This window comes from Lottia gigantea, assembly GCF_000327385.1.
Source record: "Lottia gigantea unplaced genomic scaffold LOTGIsca_15, whole genome shotgun sequence".
Classification (NCBI taxonomy): Eukaryota; Metazoa; Mollusca; class Gastropoda; family Lottiidae; genus Lottia; species Lottia gigantea.
This window is the reverse complement of record NW_008707797.1, coordinates 1450105-1467534: the sequence shown is the minus strand read 5'-3', so window position 1 is coordinate 1467534 and position 17430 is coordinate 1450105. Positions and strand designations below refer to the sequence as shown.

At 33.7% G+C, this 17430-nt stretch overlaps 3 protein-coding genes across 3 annotated transcripts; 1 reads left to right on the top strand and 2 right to left on the bottom strand.

Moving 5' to 3' along the window:
* Window positions 1-494: 494 nt before the first annotated feature.
* Window positions 495-2078, bottom strand: LOTGIDRAFT_157834 (hypothetical protein; the record flags this gene model as incomplete). Its single annotated transcript, XM_009050429.1, has 2 exons — window positions 495-1782; window positions 2044-2078. The coding sequence occupies 2 exons, from the start codon at window positions 2076-2078 to the stop codon at window positions 495-497; spliced, it is 1323 nt and encodes a 440-aa protein (XP_009048677.1).
* A 5456-nt stretch (window positions 2079-7534) lies between these two features.
* LOTGIDRAFT_157833 (hypothetical protein) lies at window positions 7535-11083 on the top strand (the record flags this gene model as incomplete). Its single annotated transcript, XM_009050428.1, has 11 exons — window positions 7535-7660; window positions 7911-7965; window positions 8076-8163; window positions 8459-8568; window positions 8911-8988; window positions 9193-9241; window positions 9394-9458; window positions 9678-9761; window positions 10179-10306; window positions 10485-10537; window positions 10840-11083. 11 exons carry the CDS (start codon window positions 7535-7537, stop codon window positions 11081-11083), a joined length of 1080 nt encoding a protein of 359 aa, XP_009048676.1.
* A 417-nt stretch (window positions 11084-11500) lies between these two features.
* On the bottom strand, window positions 11501-15563 carry LOTGIDRAFT_112670 (hypothetical protein; the record flags this gene model as incomplete). Its single annotated transcript, XM_009050427.1, has 9 exons — window positions 11501-11610; window positions 11796-11901; window positions 12250-12403; window positions 12754-12976; window positions 13598-13685; window positions 14049-14159; window positions 14507-14640; window positions 14889-15039; window positions 15441-15563. The coding sequence occupies 9 exons, from the start codon at window positions 15561-15563 to the stop codon at window positions 11501-11503; spliced, it is 1200 nt and encodes a 399-aa protein (XP_009048675.1).
* Window positions 15564-17430: the final 1867 nt, after the last annotated feature.

The following is a 17430-nucleotide window of genomic DNA, read 5'->3' as shown; positions in this document are numbered from 1 at the left end:
CTTGTGTACCACAAATCAAAATTGATATTGCTGTTTTCTATATTAATTTTCAGTAAATCCGACCTAGATTTTTCATTAACGGCTATGGTTCGCCATTTTCGGGGGTTGAACATATTCACCGTCTTCAGAGGTACCAGAACTGTACGAAAATAGCCTTCAAATATACCTCAAACTAGAATGTTCATTTTCTAATTCTATCTATGTCTTTTCAATATGGTGGAGTCTCAAGAAAAGGCGAGTCGTCATTTTACTTTCAAATGCGGATAATTCTATACACACATGAATTTGAACTGTGAACACTATTACTAGTGAGCTTAGCTGTTTCTGAGACTAAGGACGATTAGTTAAATCGCTGGTGAATCTGTCTTTTTATTGATTAGGATCCATTCAATGGTTTAATTTCACAATGTGTATAGATATGTTGATACAATAGATATTGTCAGTAGAATAGCAGCTCGGCTGAGTATAAGTTAAGGTGATTAAAGGCTATTTCTTCAAAATTTCATTGGGCTTGATATAGGTGGCAGCAGTCGTGGTTGACGATATCTAGACTTGGCGGAATGATACACCCTCTCCCTAGATTTGCAATGATGTTCAGAATCGGTTTTCAGTGCCCTATTTTTCATGTCGGAGTAATCTGCAACCAGAAGAGGTAAATCAGACGCTCTACGTCTGCGTCGTTCAGTTTTAGTTTCCTGTTTTGACTCGATCTCATTCCCGTTAGTTGGAGTCGAACGTTCATTGGCTCTTCTTGTCTGGTGTAATTCACGCCAAAATTTGTTGTCTGCTGCTGAAAAGAGGTTGTTGTATGGTAAATCTGGCACCTTTTCTAAGGAGGTACATGTATCTTCATAGAGTGGTATTTTAGGTGGCTCGACCTCGGGTTCCGGTTCATCTGGGACGTCATATCCGTAATTTATCGGATAAAAGATCGACGTCTTACGCTCTGGTTCGTGTTCTTTGCTCCCAGGTTGCAGTTGATTCTGCGAAGCTCTTTCAACTTTCTGGTGTCCATGTACTTTAGAAAGTTTGTCCACTAGGGAAAATAATTTCTTTTTGCTCGTCGAATGTCGAAGCTTTATCAAATCTGAATAATTCACGGTCTGCTTTTGTCGCTTCCGTTTTTTCTTTGAGTACATTTCAATATTGAAATCATTTGGATCGGTCGACACTTCCGGTACCTTTGGTGGATCATTGCAGCTTTCCTGAAGGTTTTTAGTCAGGATGTCCATGGGATTTGTTTCTTGTAGTTCGACAGTCGGCTCCGTGTCCTTTCCATCTTTGTTGATTTCCTCGTTCGATTCACCTTCGACCTCGACTGCTATAGTCGGAATAACGGTTTCTGACGTTTGCTCAACATCGTGTTTGTCTGCAACGTCACCCTTGTCAACATTTTCCTCATTTTCTTGGAAATTTGTATCAAATTCAGATCCACTATCAGACTGTCGATCGTCTGCGTTCTGTTCTACTTCTTCAACAATTGGGGGTAATTTCAAACTTTTCATTTCTGCTTCCAATTTTGCCTTCCGTTCTCGTTCTTCGCGCTCTTTTCTGTTATGACGTAATTTCCTAGAGTAGTGTACCATGGTACGTCGCAGCTGACATTGTTGTCGTTTGATATTATTTAGAGTTAATGTCAGATCTGCGCGGTACGTCTGCACACGTTTCTGACATTCGACATGGCTACCCACAATTCTGGTCACTGTCAAATGGTTCACTTCGCTATGTCGAACTTTACCGAACAGAATCTCGCTTTGTATCTTGGTTTTTGTTCTTTGAGCTCTGAAAATTAAAATTAAAAGAATACAGTCTTTTAAACATGTGGGATATAAAATAAAACCAGTTGCCATCCACGCATCGTGCATTAAGAAAAAACATGACCTCGGGACAATGCCCAGTTTAAACGATGTTAATTGTGCGATTTGGGTTTATTAACACCGCATCCTTAAAGAAGCGTCCACATAGCTTATAATCATCCTGTATATTGTAAATGATATCAGATCATTAGATAGTTAATACAGAAGAGAACAAGTATACTGATACCTTTTTCTCAGACCATCGATATCAATGACGTCCATTTTGTTTTGTAATTACAGAAATCACAGCATTCGGCAGAAATAATATCTGAATTCACATTCTACTGGACAATTTCATGAACTTTAATTCCAACGACACAATGACACTCTGGGTAAAATATACCCTGAACAATCAGATTGAAGACATAGGCTACTGGAATCACAGCGAAATCCCAAAATGAAAACGAAAGACACCAGATTTTTCAGAAAATTTGAATCACTGTGAATTCCATTAGAAGATCAGTCAGAAATCAAACGAAATAAATTTAAAGATATGACAGAGAGAACGTCACTAAGGACTATGAAACTCGGCGACTGTCAATCAAATATTGGTATCCAATGAACCAATAAAAATCTAATAAATTTAACATAATATAGATCGGTGTCGAACTCATCTTCAGTTTAATCCGATAGTTTAATATAGTCAAGGCTGACCTACACAACGGTGATTAAAATACAGCTCTAGATACTTTCATTACAATACAGCTCTAGATACTTTCATTACAATACAGCTCTAGATACTTTCATTAAAATACAGCTCTAGATACTTTCATTACAATACAGCTCTAGATACTTTCATTAAAATACAGCTCTTGATATTTAATTAAAATACAGTCCTAGGTATTTTATAAAAATACAGCTCTAGATACTTTCATTACAATACAGCTCTAGGTATTTCATTAAAATACAGCTCTTGATATTTCATTAAAATACAGCTCTTGATAATTCAGTAAAATACAGCTCTAGATATTTCATTAGCTCTAGATATTTCATTAAAATACAGCTCTAGATATTTCAGTAAAATACAGCTCTAGATATTTCATTAGCTCTAGATATTTCATTAAAATACAGCTCTAGATACTTTCATTAAAATACAGCTCTAGATACTTTCATTAAAATACAGCTCTAGATACTTTCATTACAATACAGCTCTAGATATTTCATTAAAATACAGCTCTTGATATTTCATTGAAATACAGCTCTAGATATTTCATTAAAATACAGCTCTAGATATTTCATTGAAATACAGCTCTAGATATTTCATTAAAATACAGCTCTAGGTATTTCATTAAAATACAGCTCTAGGTATTTCATTAAAATACAGCTCTAGATATTTCATTAAAATACAGCTCTTGATATTTCATTAAAATACAGCTCTAGATATTTCATTAAAAAACAGCTCTAGGTATTTCATTAAAATACAGCTCTAGGTATTTCATTTAAATACAGCTCTAGATATTTCATTACAATACAGCTCTAGATACTTTCATTAAAATACAGCTCTAGATACTTTCATTACAATACAGCTCTAGATACTTTCATTACAATACAGCTCTAGATACTTTCATTAAAATACAGCTCTAGATACTTTCATTACAATACAGCTCTAGATACTTTCATTAAAATACAGCTCTAGATACTTTCATTACAATACAGCTCTAGATACTTTCATTACAATACAGCTCTAGATACTTTCATTACAATACAGCTCTAGATACTTTCATTACAATACAGCTCTAGATACTTTTATTAAAATACAGCTCTAGATATTTAATTAAAATACAGTCCTAGGTATTTTATAAAAATACAGCTCTAGATATTTAATTAAAATACAGTGCTAGGTATTTTATAAAAATACAGCTCTAGATATTTAATTAAAATACAGCTCTAGATATTTAATTAAAATACAGCTCTAGATATTTAATTAAAATACAGTCCTGGGTATTTTATAAAAATACAGCTCTTGATATTTAATTAAAATACAGCCATGGGTATTTTATAAAAATACAGCTCTTGATATTTCATTAAAATATAGCTCTAGATATTTTATAAAAATACAGCTCTTGATATTTCATTAAAATACAGTCCTAGGTATTTTATAAAAATACAGCTCTAGATATTTCATTAAAATACAGCTCTAGATATTTCATTAAAATACAGCTCTAGATATTTAATTAAAATACAGTCCTAGGTATTTTATAAAAATACAGCTCTAGATATTTAATTAAAATACAGTGCTAGGTATTTTATAAAAATACAGCTCTAGATATTTAATTAAAATACAGCTCTAGATATTTCATTAAAATACAGCTCTAGATATTTCATTAAAATACAGCTCTAGATATTTAATTAAAATACAGTCCTGGGTATTTTATAAAAATACAGCTCTTGATATTTAATTAAAATACAGCCCTTGGTATTTTATAAAAATACAGCTCTTGATATTTCATTAAAATATAGCTCTAGATATTTAATTAAAATACAGTCCTGGATATTTTATAAAAATACAGCTCTTGATATTTCATTAAAATATAGCTCTAGATATTTCATTAAAATACAGCTCTAGGTATTTCATTAAAATACGGCTCTTGGTATTTCATTAAAATACAGCTCTAGATATTTCATTAAAATACAGCTCTAGATATTTCATTAAAATACAGCTCTTGATATTTAATTAAAATACAGCCCTGGGTATTTTATAAAAATACAGCTCTTGATATTTCATTAAAATATAGCTCTAGGTATTTCATTAAAATACAGCTCTAGGTATTTCATTACAATACAGCTCTAGATACTTTCATTACAATACAGCTCTAGATACTTTCATTACAATACAGCTCTAGATACTTTCATTACAATACAGCTCTAGATACTTTCATTACAATACAGCTCTAGATACTTTCATTACAATACAGCTCTAGATACTTTCATTACAATACAGCTCTAGATACTTTCATTACAATACAGCACTAGATACTTTCATTACAATACAGCTCTAGATACTTTCATTAAAATACAGCTCTAGATACTTTCATTACAATACAGCTCTAGATACTTTCATTACAATACAGCTCTAGATACTTTCATTACAATACAGCTCTAGATACTTTCATTACAATACAGCTCTAGATACTTTCATTAAAATACAGCTCTAGATACTTTCATTACAATACAGCTCTAGATACTTTCATTAAAATACAGCTCTAGATACTTTCATTACAATACAGCTCTAGATACTTTCATTACAATACAGCTCTAGATACTTTCATTACAATACAGCTCTAGATACTTTCATTACAATAAAGCTCTAGATACTTTCATTACAATACAGCTCTAGATACTTTCATTAAAATACAGCTCTAGATATTTCATTACAATACAGCTCTAGATACTTTCATTACAATACAGCTCTAGATACTTTCATTAAAATACAGCTCTAGATACTTTCATTACAATACAGCTCTAGATACTTTCATTAAAATACAGTCCTGGGTATTTTATAAAAATACAGCTCTAGATATTTCATTAAAATACAGCTCTAGATATTTAATTAAAATACAGTCCTGGGTATTTTATAAAAATACAGCTCTTGATATTTAATTAAAATACAGCCCTGGGTATTTTATAAAAATACAGCTCTTGATATTTCATTAAAATATAGCTCTAGATATTTCATTAAAATACAGCTCTAGGTATTTCATTAAAATACGGCTCTTGGTATTTCATTGAAATACAGCTCTTGATATTTCATTGAAATACAGCTCTAGATATTTCATTAAAATACAGCTCTAGGTATTTCATTAAAATACAGCTCTAGGTATTTCATTTAAATACAGCTCAGCTCTAGGTATTTCATTAAAATACGGCTCTAGGTATTCCATTTAAATACAGCTCAGCTCTAGGTGTTTCATTAAAATACAGCTCTAGGTATTTCATAAAAATACAGCTCTAGGTATTTCATTTAAATACAGCTCAGCTCTAGGTATTTCATTAAAATACGGCTCTAGGTATTTCATTAAAATACAGCTCTAGGTATTTCATTAAAATACAGCTCTAGGTATTTCATTTAAATACAGCTCAGCTCTAGATATTTCATTAAAATACAGCTCTAGGTATTTCATTAAAATACGGCTCTTGGTATTTCATTGAAATACAGCTCTTGATATTTCATTGAAATACAGCTCTAGATATTTCATTAAAATACAGCTCTAGGTATTTCATTAAAATACAGCTCTAGGTATTTCATTTAAATACAGCTCAGCTCTAGGTATTTCATTAAAATACAGCTCTATGTATTTCATTAAAATACGGCTCTAGGTATTTCATTAAAATACAGCTCTAGGTATTTCATTTAAATACAGCTCAGCTCTAGGTATTTCATTAAAATACAGCTCTAGGTATTTCATTAAAATACGGCTCTAGGTATTTCATTAAAATACAGCTCTAGGTATTTCATTTAAATACAGCTCAGCTCTAGGTATTTCATTGAAATACAGCTCTAGGTATTTCATTAAAATACGGCTCTAGGTATTTCATTAAAATACAGCTCTAGGTATTTCATTTAAATACAGCTCAGCTCTAGGTATTTCATTAAAATACGGCTCTAGGTATTTCATTAAAATACAGCTCTAGGTATTTCAGCGTCAATCTTAAAATACTGTCCTTGATCTTTATCCTTTTCCTGAGCTAATAAAACAAACAGTCCACCGAAAATAGAACTAGATGAACTATCTAGATCTGTCTAACTAAGATTGAGACGACCCTAACCATAAAATAAATTGAATATACTGGTATGACAGGAGAGAAGTATATCAATATATCTACCAGAAAATAAGAGGATTAAATCAAACTAGTTGTACGCTCTATATTTTATATTATTGTTTAAATCACTTCAATATCTCCAAAACATCTTCATTATTAATAACAGAATGAATGAAAGAATGAATGAATGAACAAAGGGATGAATAACAAACGAACAAAGGGACGAATATACGAAAGATTGATTACACGATAGAATCCATGATTAAATACTTGGAATTGAAAAATATTAATAAAATCATGAGGATTCGACGGGTTGACAAACTTATTCGCAAAGAGGTATCAGGTGTTTCGGAAAAGTAAGCATGTCCTGGTGTGCTATAAACATTCTCTATGGCTTAGTTGAGAGATAAGATTTTTTCCATGTTCAATCTGTAACAGCTATAAAAGCTACATGCCATACGAAACTAGGTGTGGTTCTTACGTCATATCCTTTGCAGGAACGACGTACAGTGTCGTATTGGCTACAGGCTACACTAGTGCCATCGTCTCTTCAAAAGTTCCAAAACTATATCTAATTACCCATAAGGGGTGTGGTTTTAACGACGATGCAAGTGCGTAGAAGTGTAGCTCGGATCCGAATCTGAATTTTCTTGTCACTAATGATATATCATTGATTAAACTATATGCATGTAAATGTTTGTGATCTATTACCAACGTAATCACGTCCCACGAGGCCTACAAGGTAAACATTACCTATCAGACGAATGAATGAACCGATTGTTTCATTCTGAGAAGGTAACAGATTGCTGTTCCCACTAACTTCATGTGAATTATATTAATGATAAGTCCGATAACGATGTGATGTCTGTCAAAAAGTCAGGTCGATTTCGAGGATTCTAATTTTGTTACACATTAACATGGATTTGACAGTGGGATACATTTCGCTGTGTGTAGTGTTTGGAATAGTGTCAGTGATTACTCAGGATGTCGACCATAAAGTTTATAATCTTACAATACGCATGCCTAATGTGATTTCTCCTCGGGTATATAATTTTTTAATAATCTGGCGGAGCCTTTTCTCATCACTCATACGAATCTAATTGGACCTCTGATAGTTCGTTTTTGGGGAGAGTTCGGAACTATCACTATAGCGATACCCGCTACAGTAGCCTACTAATTACTTTGATGTAATCAAACAAACTCATCAATAGAAGTGCTTAAATTAAAATTCTATTATATGTGGAATCCAACAAGTTCGTTCAAAATTTCATAATTGGTTTTATTTAATTTCAGCCAGATGCGTTAGTCTGTCATGGGATAAAATTGGACCCAGAGGAAACGTATGTAGGTAATTTCATCTTGTAAATTAAAGAATTATTTTGTTATGAAGTACCTTATTCCTCTCAAAATAAATCATGAAATAAGGCATTTTTCTCGTAAAATATTTCTATATTTCAGTGAGTTATATTCCCCATGCCTCGGCTGATGTAGCTCATCATATGATGGTATTTGGTTGTATTTTACCAGCAAGTCATGAACCATCGTGGTAAGTTATTATTTCACAAAGCACAATGGAAGTATTGGTTTTAAAATCATCGCGTCTGAGTTGAGTGTGAGTTATTACAGCGATACAAAAAGACAAATTGGGAGGTTGAAAGATTATCAGAGAATACATAATCTATACACATAAAAAAAGATCAAACGTAATTCCAGCAAGACAATGTCGGATATTCTACAATATCCATGTACCCACACGTTACCAAAATACATCCGAGGGGTAGTCTTAACTTACAGTTGTACGAAGAAGGGAAAATCCCACCCCTTGCGTGATGATTTTGTAGGTTGTGTAACGAGAATCATGAAGATTTTGAGACGGAAGTTTGTGGTAAAGGTGAAAAACAAGTAGTATTTGCCTGGGCATTGGACGCTCCCTCATTTCAATTCCCTGACGGTAAGTTCTAATAAATACGCTGTCAATTACTGAACAACGTCGAAATAATCTATATCATTGCATACCTCTCCTGAAGGTTAGTGAGCCTATCGTTTCAACAATTTACATTGTCATCGCCAGTTTATATGGTATGCTACCCATGGGTTGTATTATACAAGACGTTTCAACAATTTACAATGCTATCATCAGTTTTTAGTATATTACTAGTGGATTTTCATGTACACGATATTTCAACAATTTACACTGCTATCACCTGTATATTATGGTATATTACTAGATTTTCATGTACACAGCGTTTCAACAATTTACATTACCATCAACTATTTATGTGATATATTTCAGGAGTTGGACTAAGATTAAGTGGTACTACTGGAGTAAACTATATTGTTATTCAACTACATTATAAACATATATTCCCACGTAAGTTTGTTCTTATTATCCTGGTGGGGCATTATCAGATGGTTGTATGATTTAAATAGAGATGAACAAAGATGATTTCAGTTGATTTGTGTTGTTTCTTTTCACCACGCACAAGTATGCTGTAACATGGGAATTGTCTTTTCTTGGAAGTCCAACTCTTCAAAGACGAATTGATTTTAAACTTGACTCTTGTTATTTTTTAAGCTGGAAGAACAGATAATTCTGGTGTAACATTACAGATGACACGTGAAAGGTTTGTGTCAATTGATTTAAAAGAAATAGAGAAAATAAACATCTTAAATTTTTACACAGAACTTAGCAAAATAGAGTGCAGTTTTACGTCTTATTGCTCGGCAATTATTTTGGTTCATGAATTAACTGTATATATCTGTCTATTTCTTTCAGACAGCCGAAACAAGCTGGATTTTATGTGATTGGAACTCATGGATATATTCCTCCAAAACAACGAGGTAGGTCTGGCTCAATCGTACTTCATGATTTTAATCCATGCATTTCGAAAGAAACCCAGAATCAGCTGATAGGATGTTTTCAGACACCAACGAGACGAGATGATGGCTAAAGACAACTGATGATATTATGAAAGAATTTTGTTTTGGTCGTTATAAATAATATCGATATGTCATCATAGGCAAATTGGATATTGAATGTCGAGTCATCTTATTTTGCAGCGTTCACAATGGAAACGGCGTGTAAATATGAAAACGAGTATCCTATTTATCCCATTGGTTATAGAACCCATTCCCACAATCTGGGTAGGTCAATTATTAATCATATACGTATATTTGCGTATACATTGCGCATTATTTTGCCCGAATATGACTAGTCAAATGTACCATAACCCAACAAGTCACTGTGAATATAACTTCATCGGGATCAGCAGGCCCTTGGCTGAAGTCTTGGCATTGATCTTTCTTGGCATTGATCTTTCTTTGCATTGATCTTTCTTGGATTATCTATACCCTCCTGTAGTTAGGTCGACTTGAATGATGTTGAAATATGACTTATTAAAGGTCACCCGACTTCCACACGCCGATCTAGATTAAATCTCACTACCGACATTTCCTCAACTCATCCAAGCACATGACCGCAAAAGGTGTTGTCTTTAACGGACTAGATTTTGGCAAATTTTGAATTTAATTTATATTGATCGTAATGTAATGTTTTTACAGGAGTAGTGACGTCAGGTTATAGAATTCGAGATGGAACGTGGATAGAAATAGGTCGAATGTCTCCCCAGTTACCAGAAACATTTTATAATGTAACAAACCATGTAGAGGTTAGACCAGGGGATGTTCTGGTACGTTTTCATTATTTCAAGCTAATAGAGGAACTCTTTCTCAGACTTTTCCTCAATATCTGATACTTCAATTGGTGCTTCTCTAGTTTTTGGTCCATCCTTGAGGCATTTAGTAGATACGCCCCTGGATTATAAAGACTGTCGTTATTTATGGTTGATAACTATTATAATATTGTAGGCAGCACGATGTACCATGAACAGTGTGAAAAGAACACATAATACACACATAGGGTATGATTTTCACTTTTAAATATAATTTACAACTAAGCTATAGTCGGTTGACGGCACTAGTAGGTAAGGTACTGGTGCCTCTGCTACAGTCCAAGCAAATCTTACGAAAGATCATTTCAGTTTATCTGAATGTTGCAGAGTGTTTGTGGAGCGATCACAGTAGCAAGCATAGCAGGTTATTAAAAATACAAGAATTCAAATATGCTTATCATTCTGAAGAATTTCTCACTGACGACATGGAGTTGCCCAGCTTTCTTGGTCTTGCAAATAGGACATTGAATCACCATTGTTTATATTTTCAGTCCTACCAATGCCGATGAAATGTGTAATTTCTATGTTTTATATTATACCTACTGGAAACCAAATCTTCAAGCACAATTCTGTTTCCGTAATGCCCAGGATTTTCATTGGAACGATTATTTTGAAAATATTCCCGATACTGCTAGTTCATTGGTTGGAATCAAAGGAGTGGATAAAGTCCGTAAAATGTTTGATTTACACCCACCATTGGCACCAAGTTCCAGACTTTGGCATGATACAATGTAAATTTGGAATTAAATTTGGGAATTTGTTGTTTTTGTTGGTACATTTTGTTTAAATCAAAAATTTACATGGTCTGGAATAAATCTTTGTTGATATAAATAATATAACTATATACACTTAAACAAGACAACCTTTCATAACAAAGCATAATTTTGCATTCGGATATTGTTTTTTTTTGCACCCTCTTGCAATAAGCTACTCAACAAGAACCATGCTCAACGTTAGATCTGTGAGAGCCGAGACATACCAAGTTTTGCCCTCCCCCCCCCCCCCCCTTTTCACTTTTAAATTTCTTCTACACTTCTACACTTTGCCTGGTGCTGTGAGCACGCCACTACTGAAGACAAACCCTTAATGTAATATTTATGTTGCGTATAACAATCCTCCGCTCCACTGACATCCCCACCCTCGTTTCTAGTCCTAGCTATAATCACTAGAAGTCTGTATAATATTACGTATTCTGTCAGCATCTTGTAGTAACTGGTCATTATTTTTATCAATCTTCAAGGCTGCCTCATAATCCATCAAACCTGGTAGAAAAAATAACGAGTATGAAGACCTTTGTTTGGAGAAAAAACAACTACAATTCGCGTAAGCTTCAGAGCCTAGTTAAAAACTAGAACTGTGAACGGCTCCGAGCGTGTCAAGAAGACCTTAACCTATGACTTGTGGGACATCTTAGAACTTCTATTTATTTTCAACGAGAGTTACCTACCTTCTACATACATCTCTAATTCACAGAAAGACGTTCCTCGACGAATATGAGCTTTAACTCGACTGGCTGCATTCTGTGGTACAGCAGGTGTCAATAATTCTAAAGCCTAGAAAATATCAAATCATTAAAAATCACCATATTAAAATAGTATAAGAAAATTCTTAAAAAATATGACAGAAAAGATTCTTAACTTGGCCAACATGTGCTAAATTTCTGTTCAAAAGTTTTTATATAAAACATGGTGCTTACAACATGAGTGAAAAATTCAAGGACTTCATAAGGAAAACTTTCAGATCTTTCTTTCCATTTGCAGGGATTTTCAAGATCTAGCAAGGATTTTCAAGGAATCTTCAGACAACACTCTTGTTTCTAGAAAACTTGTAAAGCTATACAAGGATCTTTACAAACCATCTGAAATCTTGACTTTAAACCCTGTAAATGTAAAACTACAAACCTTGGAGCTGTCCTCTACAGCCTTGAAGAAGTTTCTAATTTTCAGATGGCAGGCGGCTCTATTAGAATATAAACCGGGGATATTGGGGTTGAGTCGAATGGCGTGACTATAAACACTGATAGCTGATTGGTAGTCTCCAGACGCAAAAAACGAACTGAAAATAAAGAAAATTTATTACCTTATCGGGTAAGTCGAGGAGATATATGTGAGGAGATCAGGGTCCAATTTATAATATAAACATGGGCGGTCTATATCATTTTTGGGTAATTTGATATGATTTTGAATATTACAGACCTATTCATGATGTCTGACGAAGGCTATTTTCAACCAGGCATTTTAGACAGACAAGCGGACATATCCGGCAAATATAACCAAATCAACAGCCCTGGTAAAACTTTAAGAATTTGAAACTAAATATGATAGACTTTTAATGTCTGTTGCTACTTTAGAATTTGATTTTAAATCAAATACGATATTTAAATAAATTAGTTCTGACTGACTTACTTCCCCTTGTCTCGTAACCACAGTGGATTTTTCTCCTCTTCAGATAAATCTTTATCTTCTAGTTCTACCACACGTCGTGATTCAGCTTGTTTTTTTAACCACTCATCTTCCAGTGGGGTGGTGGATTCCCGTACGGGAGTGGGGAAGACACGCGGCGTATGTTTTATTGTTATATGACCAGTTTGTCTGACTCCAGAGTCAAACACATTTTCTTTCTTCTCAGCTAATAAATAAATCAGAATTATCAGAAAAGTAGAGATGGAAAAAATGGGATGATGTTGTCTAAAATACTTGTACCAAATTATAGTGACTAGGGTGGTTGAAAGGTAACAAGTTACTATCCAACAGAAGGCACTGGCACAGGAGGGTTAAATTAATTGTAGAGGTTAGGGGGGTTGAAAGGTAACAAGTTACTATCCAACAGAAGGCACTGGCACAGGAGGGTTAAATTAATTGTAGAGCTTAGGGTGGTTGAAAGGTAACAAGTTACTATCCAACAGAAGGCACTGGCACAGGAGGGTTAAATTAATTGTAGAGGTTAGGGTGGTTGAAAGGTAACAAGTTACTATCCAACAGAAGGCACTGGCACAGGAGGGTTAAATTAATTGTAGAGGTTAGGGTGGTTGAAAGGTAACAAGTTACTATCCAACAGAAGGCACTGGCACAGGAGGATTAAATTAATTGTAGAGGTTAGGGTGGTTGAAAGGTAACAAGTTACTATCCAACAGAAGACACTGGCATGGAGAAATTTCAGCTAACTGTGTCAATATTAAAAAATTAAAATATGACCTCCAAATTAAGAATCAAATTATTTTCAAATACTGGGTTTCAATTTAAATCTCACCATTTTCTTTTTCCGCGGCTTTCAATTTCTCTTTTTTAATTTTATTATTTATTTTTTCTTCTTGAAGTTTTTCTTTCAACAGCCTTTCCTTTTCCTAGAAATAGATTTAATATTTAGTAATCTTTATTTTACAGGAATCAGCTTTAATATCAGGTCCTGGAGGTTCCTGTCTACCAGTTGTTCCTTTAACCAGTCTCTTAAAATGATTTTACAAGGATAGTTACCAGGATTTGAAGGATCCTGTCTACCAGCTGGCCGTTATTCAATGTTATTTATCATTATTCTATTTTACGAGAATGACAACTTAAAGACCCTTAACCAAATTTCTTGTCAAGGATAACAAGTTCACGAGGAGCCCGTCCAAAGTCTAAGAAAGTGAGGTATCTCAAGGTATCTTGTAATAGGTAATTATTGAATCCCTTTAAAAGAGTTTGATGTAAATAATTTTTACCTGTTCAGCAATTTTAATTTGTTCGTCTTTCCATCTTTCTAAATCATCTGTAGCTTTATTTCTCTCTGATTGTTTTAAATCAGCTATTCTCTGTCTATCACTTTCTTCAATCTATAAAACACAACAAAATATCACAATAATTCATTATCATATCTATTAAAACTAGATTAAAATTTGGTTTCTTTATTTTTACTGATATATTTCATATGTCTTGTAATCTAACAATATTTCTATAACAGTAGTGTTCTAATGACGTAACTCTTATTAAATATTTAATATATAAAACAACACAAGAGAATATATTATGGTATAACATACTCCTTAATAAAAAGTACAAAAGGTTTCAACACAATTTACACATATTGATATCAGATGACATATATGCAAAATGTGAATCTGTTTGCGAATATTCAAGTTTGTCCCATCTGATTAAAAAAGAAATAGAAACATTTACCAACCTCCATCATCTGGTTAATAGAAAATTTCTCATTATTTCTTTTTACTTCGGATTTTCCTTTTTCTTTTTCTTGGGCTCTTTTATGAACTTTTTCTATTGCTTCTTCTCTTTTCTGTTTCATTATTTCTTTGTTTACTATAAAATATAGAAATATAAAGTAATATAACTTAAACATCACTTGGAATTGACAAGCACAATTCACCAGGCCACATATTTTCGAAACGATCTTGGCTCTAATATGTCCTAGAATTAATGTTAGAGGATAAAAACCTAGGACATCCTAGAGCTAAGATCGTTTAGAGAATACATGGCCAGACGCTTGTGGCTGCTAGAAGTGAAAGGGTTATAGTCATGATCGAAGCTAAAAATGGAGGCGAACAAACCTGAATCTGGTGATTGAAGTTGAGACCATTCTATTGATTCTGTTTTCTTCAGTTTAAATATAACAGCACCATTACCAAGTTGAGCTGAGCTTCCCTCATCATCCACAGGGTGTGACAATAAACATTCAAATATATATGGTGGATAGCTGACCTGGAAAAAAGACAACTACTGATACCAAAATTTGTTTCTCAAAGATCCTTTTTACCAGCCAGCCCCCTAAACACTCTTGACAAGCTATATCTATTCAGTTACTTGCAATTTAATGAGCAGTAGAACAGCCCTATATCTAACAGGTATAGCAGACCTGTTTCTTATTTTGTATAGGAAACAGGAGAAATTTGGGAGAGGTAATGGCTAGTGATATGTACGCATGCACAGGCATAGACTAGACTTTCAACTTTATAGCAAGTTCACATTTGACCAAATTAGACCTGCCCCAGGAGAGAACATAATCGTTCAAAATGTTGCAATCCAGCCGATTTGAATTCTAATTTCTTCGATAGTTTTATAAGTTGCTCGGTGGTAATAAGATATGCTTATTAAGTGTTTACCTTCAAATATTCCTCCGAGGAAAATATATCAACTTTGTTCGTTTTGACGCCTTTCAGTGGCACTGTCAAATACACCATTTTATCATTTTGATCCCAAGAAAAGTCTTTTACAGCAATCGGCATTGTGGACTTCTTATTTTCCTCCCAAAACGTAAAAGAATTGAAAGACAGCAACTTGAAATGTGAACAAACACGAGTCACTAAACATGGCCGGCGTAAACAAATGTTTCAGCCAATCAGATTTAAGAATACAGAATTTTGATCGAATAAAAATGGAGTATTGATTTAGTGCGTGACAGTTTGTTGTGGATGTAAACAAACAAACTTCCGGTTGAAATGGTTTGACTAAACACCAAAAATACAAACAATAAAAAATAAGCAGCAAACATCACTTGAAAATTTGTTCAATGAAAATTGAATCTAATCGACCTGTTATTTTATTTCTCCTTCAAGACACTTTTTGAAATTACAAAGTGAAGCATGAAATCAAATGAACTGGACTCCCACTGTGTTTGCTTATCGCTACACTTCGGAACGAAGCTTTAGATGGAATGGAATAGCACATACAGTCTGTACGTATCAATGATAGCCAGAATCATTATTTCGCGTGGTATCAAATACCAAAATATTTTTGGCTATTCAAGTTATGACAGAAGAGAGTCCAGTTAATGAAAAAAAAATCAATAGTAAAGTGACAAAGGTGTTCTGGATAGGTGATCATAAAGCGTCTCGCGTTTTCACTTTTGCGGTTCCATGAATATAACAATGGGCAAACATTCTCAGATCTTCACCCGACCCCAAATTTTGTGGGCCTGAACCAATGCCAAAGAGATACATCATGTGTGTGTTGTATGGAATTATATACACTACAATAAAAATCGATGTTCCCTTTTTTAATACACTACTTATATTGTTAATCTTATTGTTCGCAAAGTCAAAGAGTATTGGAGTATTAACGTTACTATAGTAACCTTGTTATTGTAAAACCTCTGATGAGGGTCTGATAGATTAGCTTGAAGAAAAGAATACAACAGTTTTACTCTTAACGTGTAGGGAGGGGGGCTGGGGTGTGAGGGTGTGTGTGTGTGTGTGTGGGGAGGGGGGGGGGGGGGTGCTTATAAACAGGAATTATGACGAAGCGTTATCTCCCAATGTTCAACATTATATGGGTGATGTTGTCAGTCAGTAGATGAAGTAAGCTTTATTTCATATTTATTTGGCCTTACCTTTTTCATTAAAGGTAATATAATCACTACTATCTGTATAAAGTATTTACAACCTCTTTATAGCGTTTATGACATCAATATTTTAAAATACGCCCTTTAGATTTGACGTATATTGTCACTTGTAACATGATCCTACGTTACTCTAATATATCTCAAAAGTACAAGAATACATTAATTGATTCTTGCACATAGTACATGCAAAATTAAATCATTACCCAATTATCTCAACAGTCTCTTTTCATAAAGGGAATTATTTATGTATTTAATGTTACTATAGAAACATAACTTTGTTCATCCCCGTATTGATTGGTTTAATATAAGATGTAATATCAGGTAGGTCAAAGATGGCGTCTCATGAAAATGTCTTTCTCAGGTAAGCATTTATGTTTTCAGAATTTCATTGCTGTAGCAGACGACAATCTTAAGCGTTTAATAAGTCACGAGCTGGTAATCATTAATTATCGCCTCATTATAAACAATAAAATACTATCTCTTCTAGATTGTATCCATGTTCGTTTATAGAAATACCTTTTCAATAAATATCATATTAGTTATATTATTTAACATGTTAACTCTCCAAATGGGCGGTATCTTGCCCTGTCCTGCATAGCGTTCAATATTCAAATGGAGTTGCAAAAATAGTAAGTAAACCTTCATTTAAAGCATGGTTTGCAACCTAGGGGTAATCGTGAAAGCAAGATATCATGTTGTCGGATGGAATAAAATAAATGTCAGATTAAACTGGATACGAAATCCATTCTTGT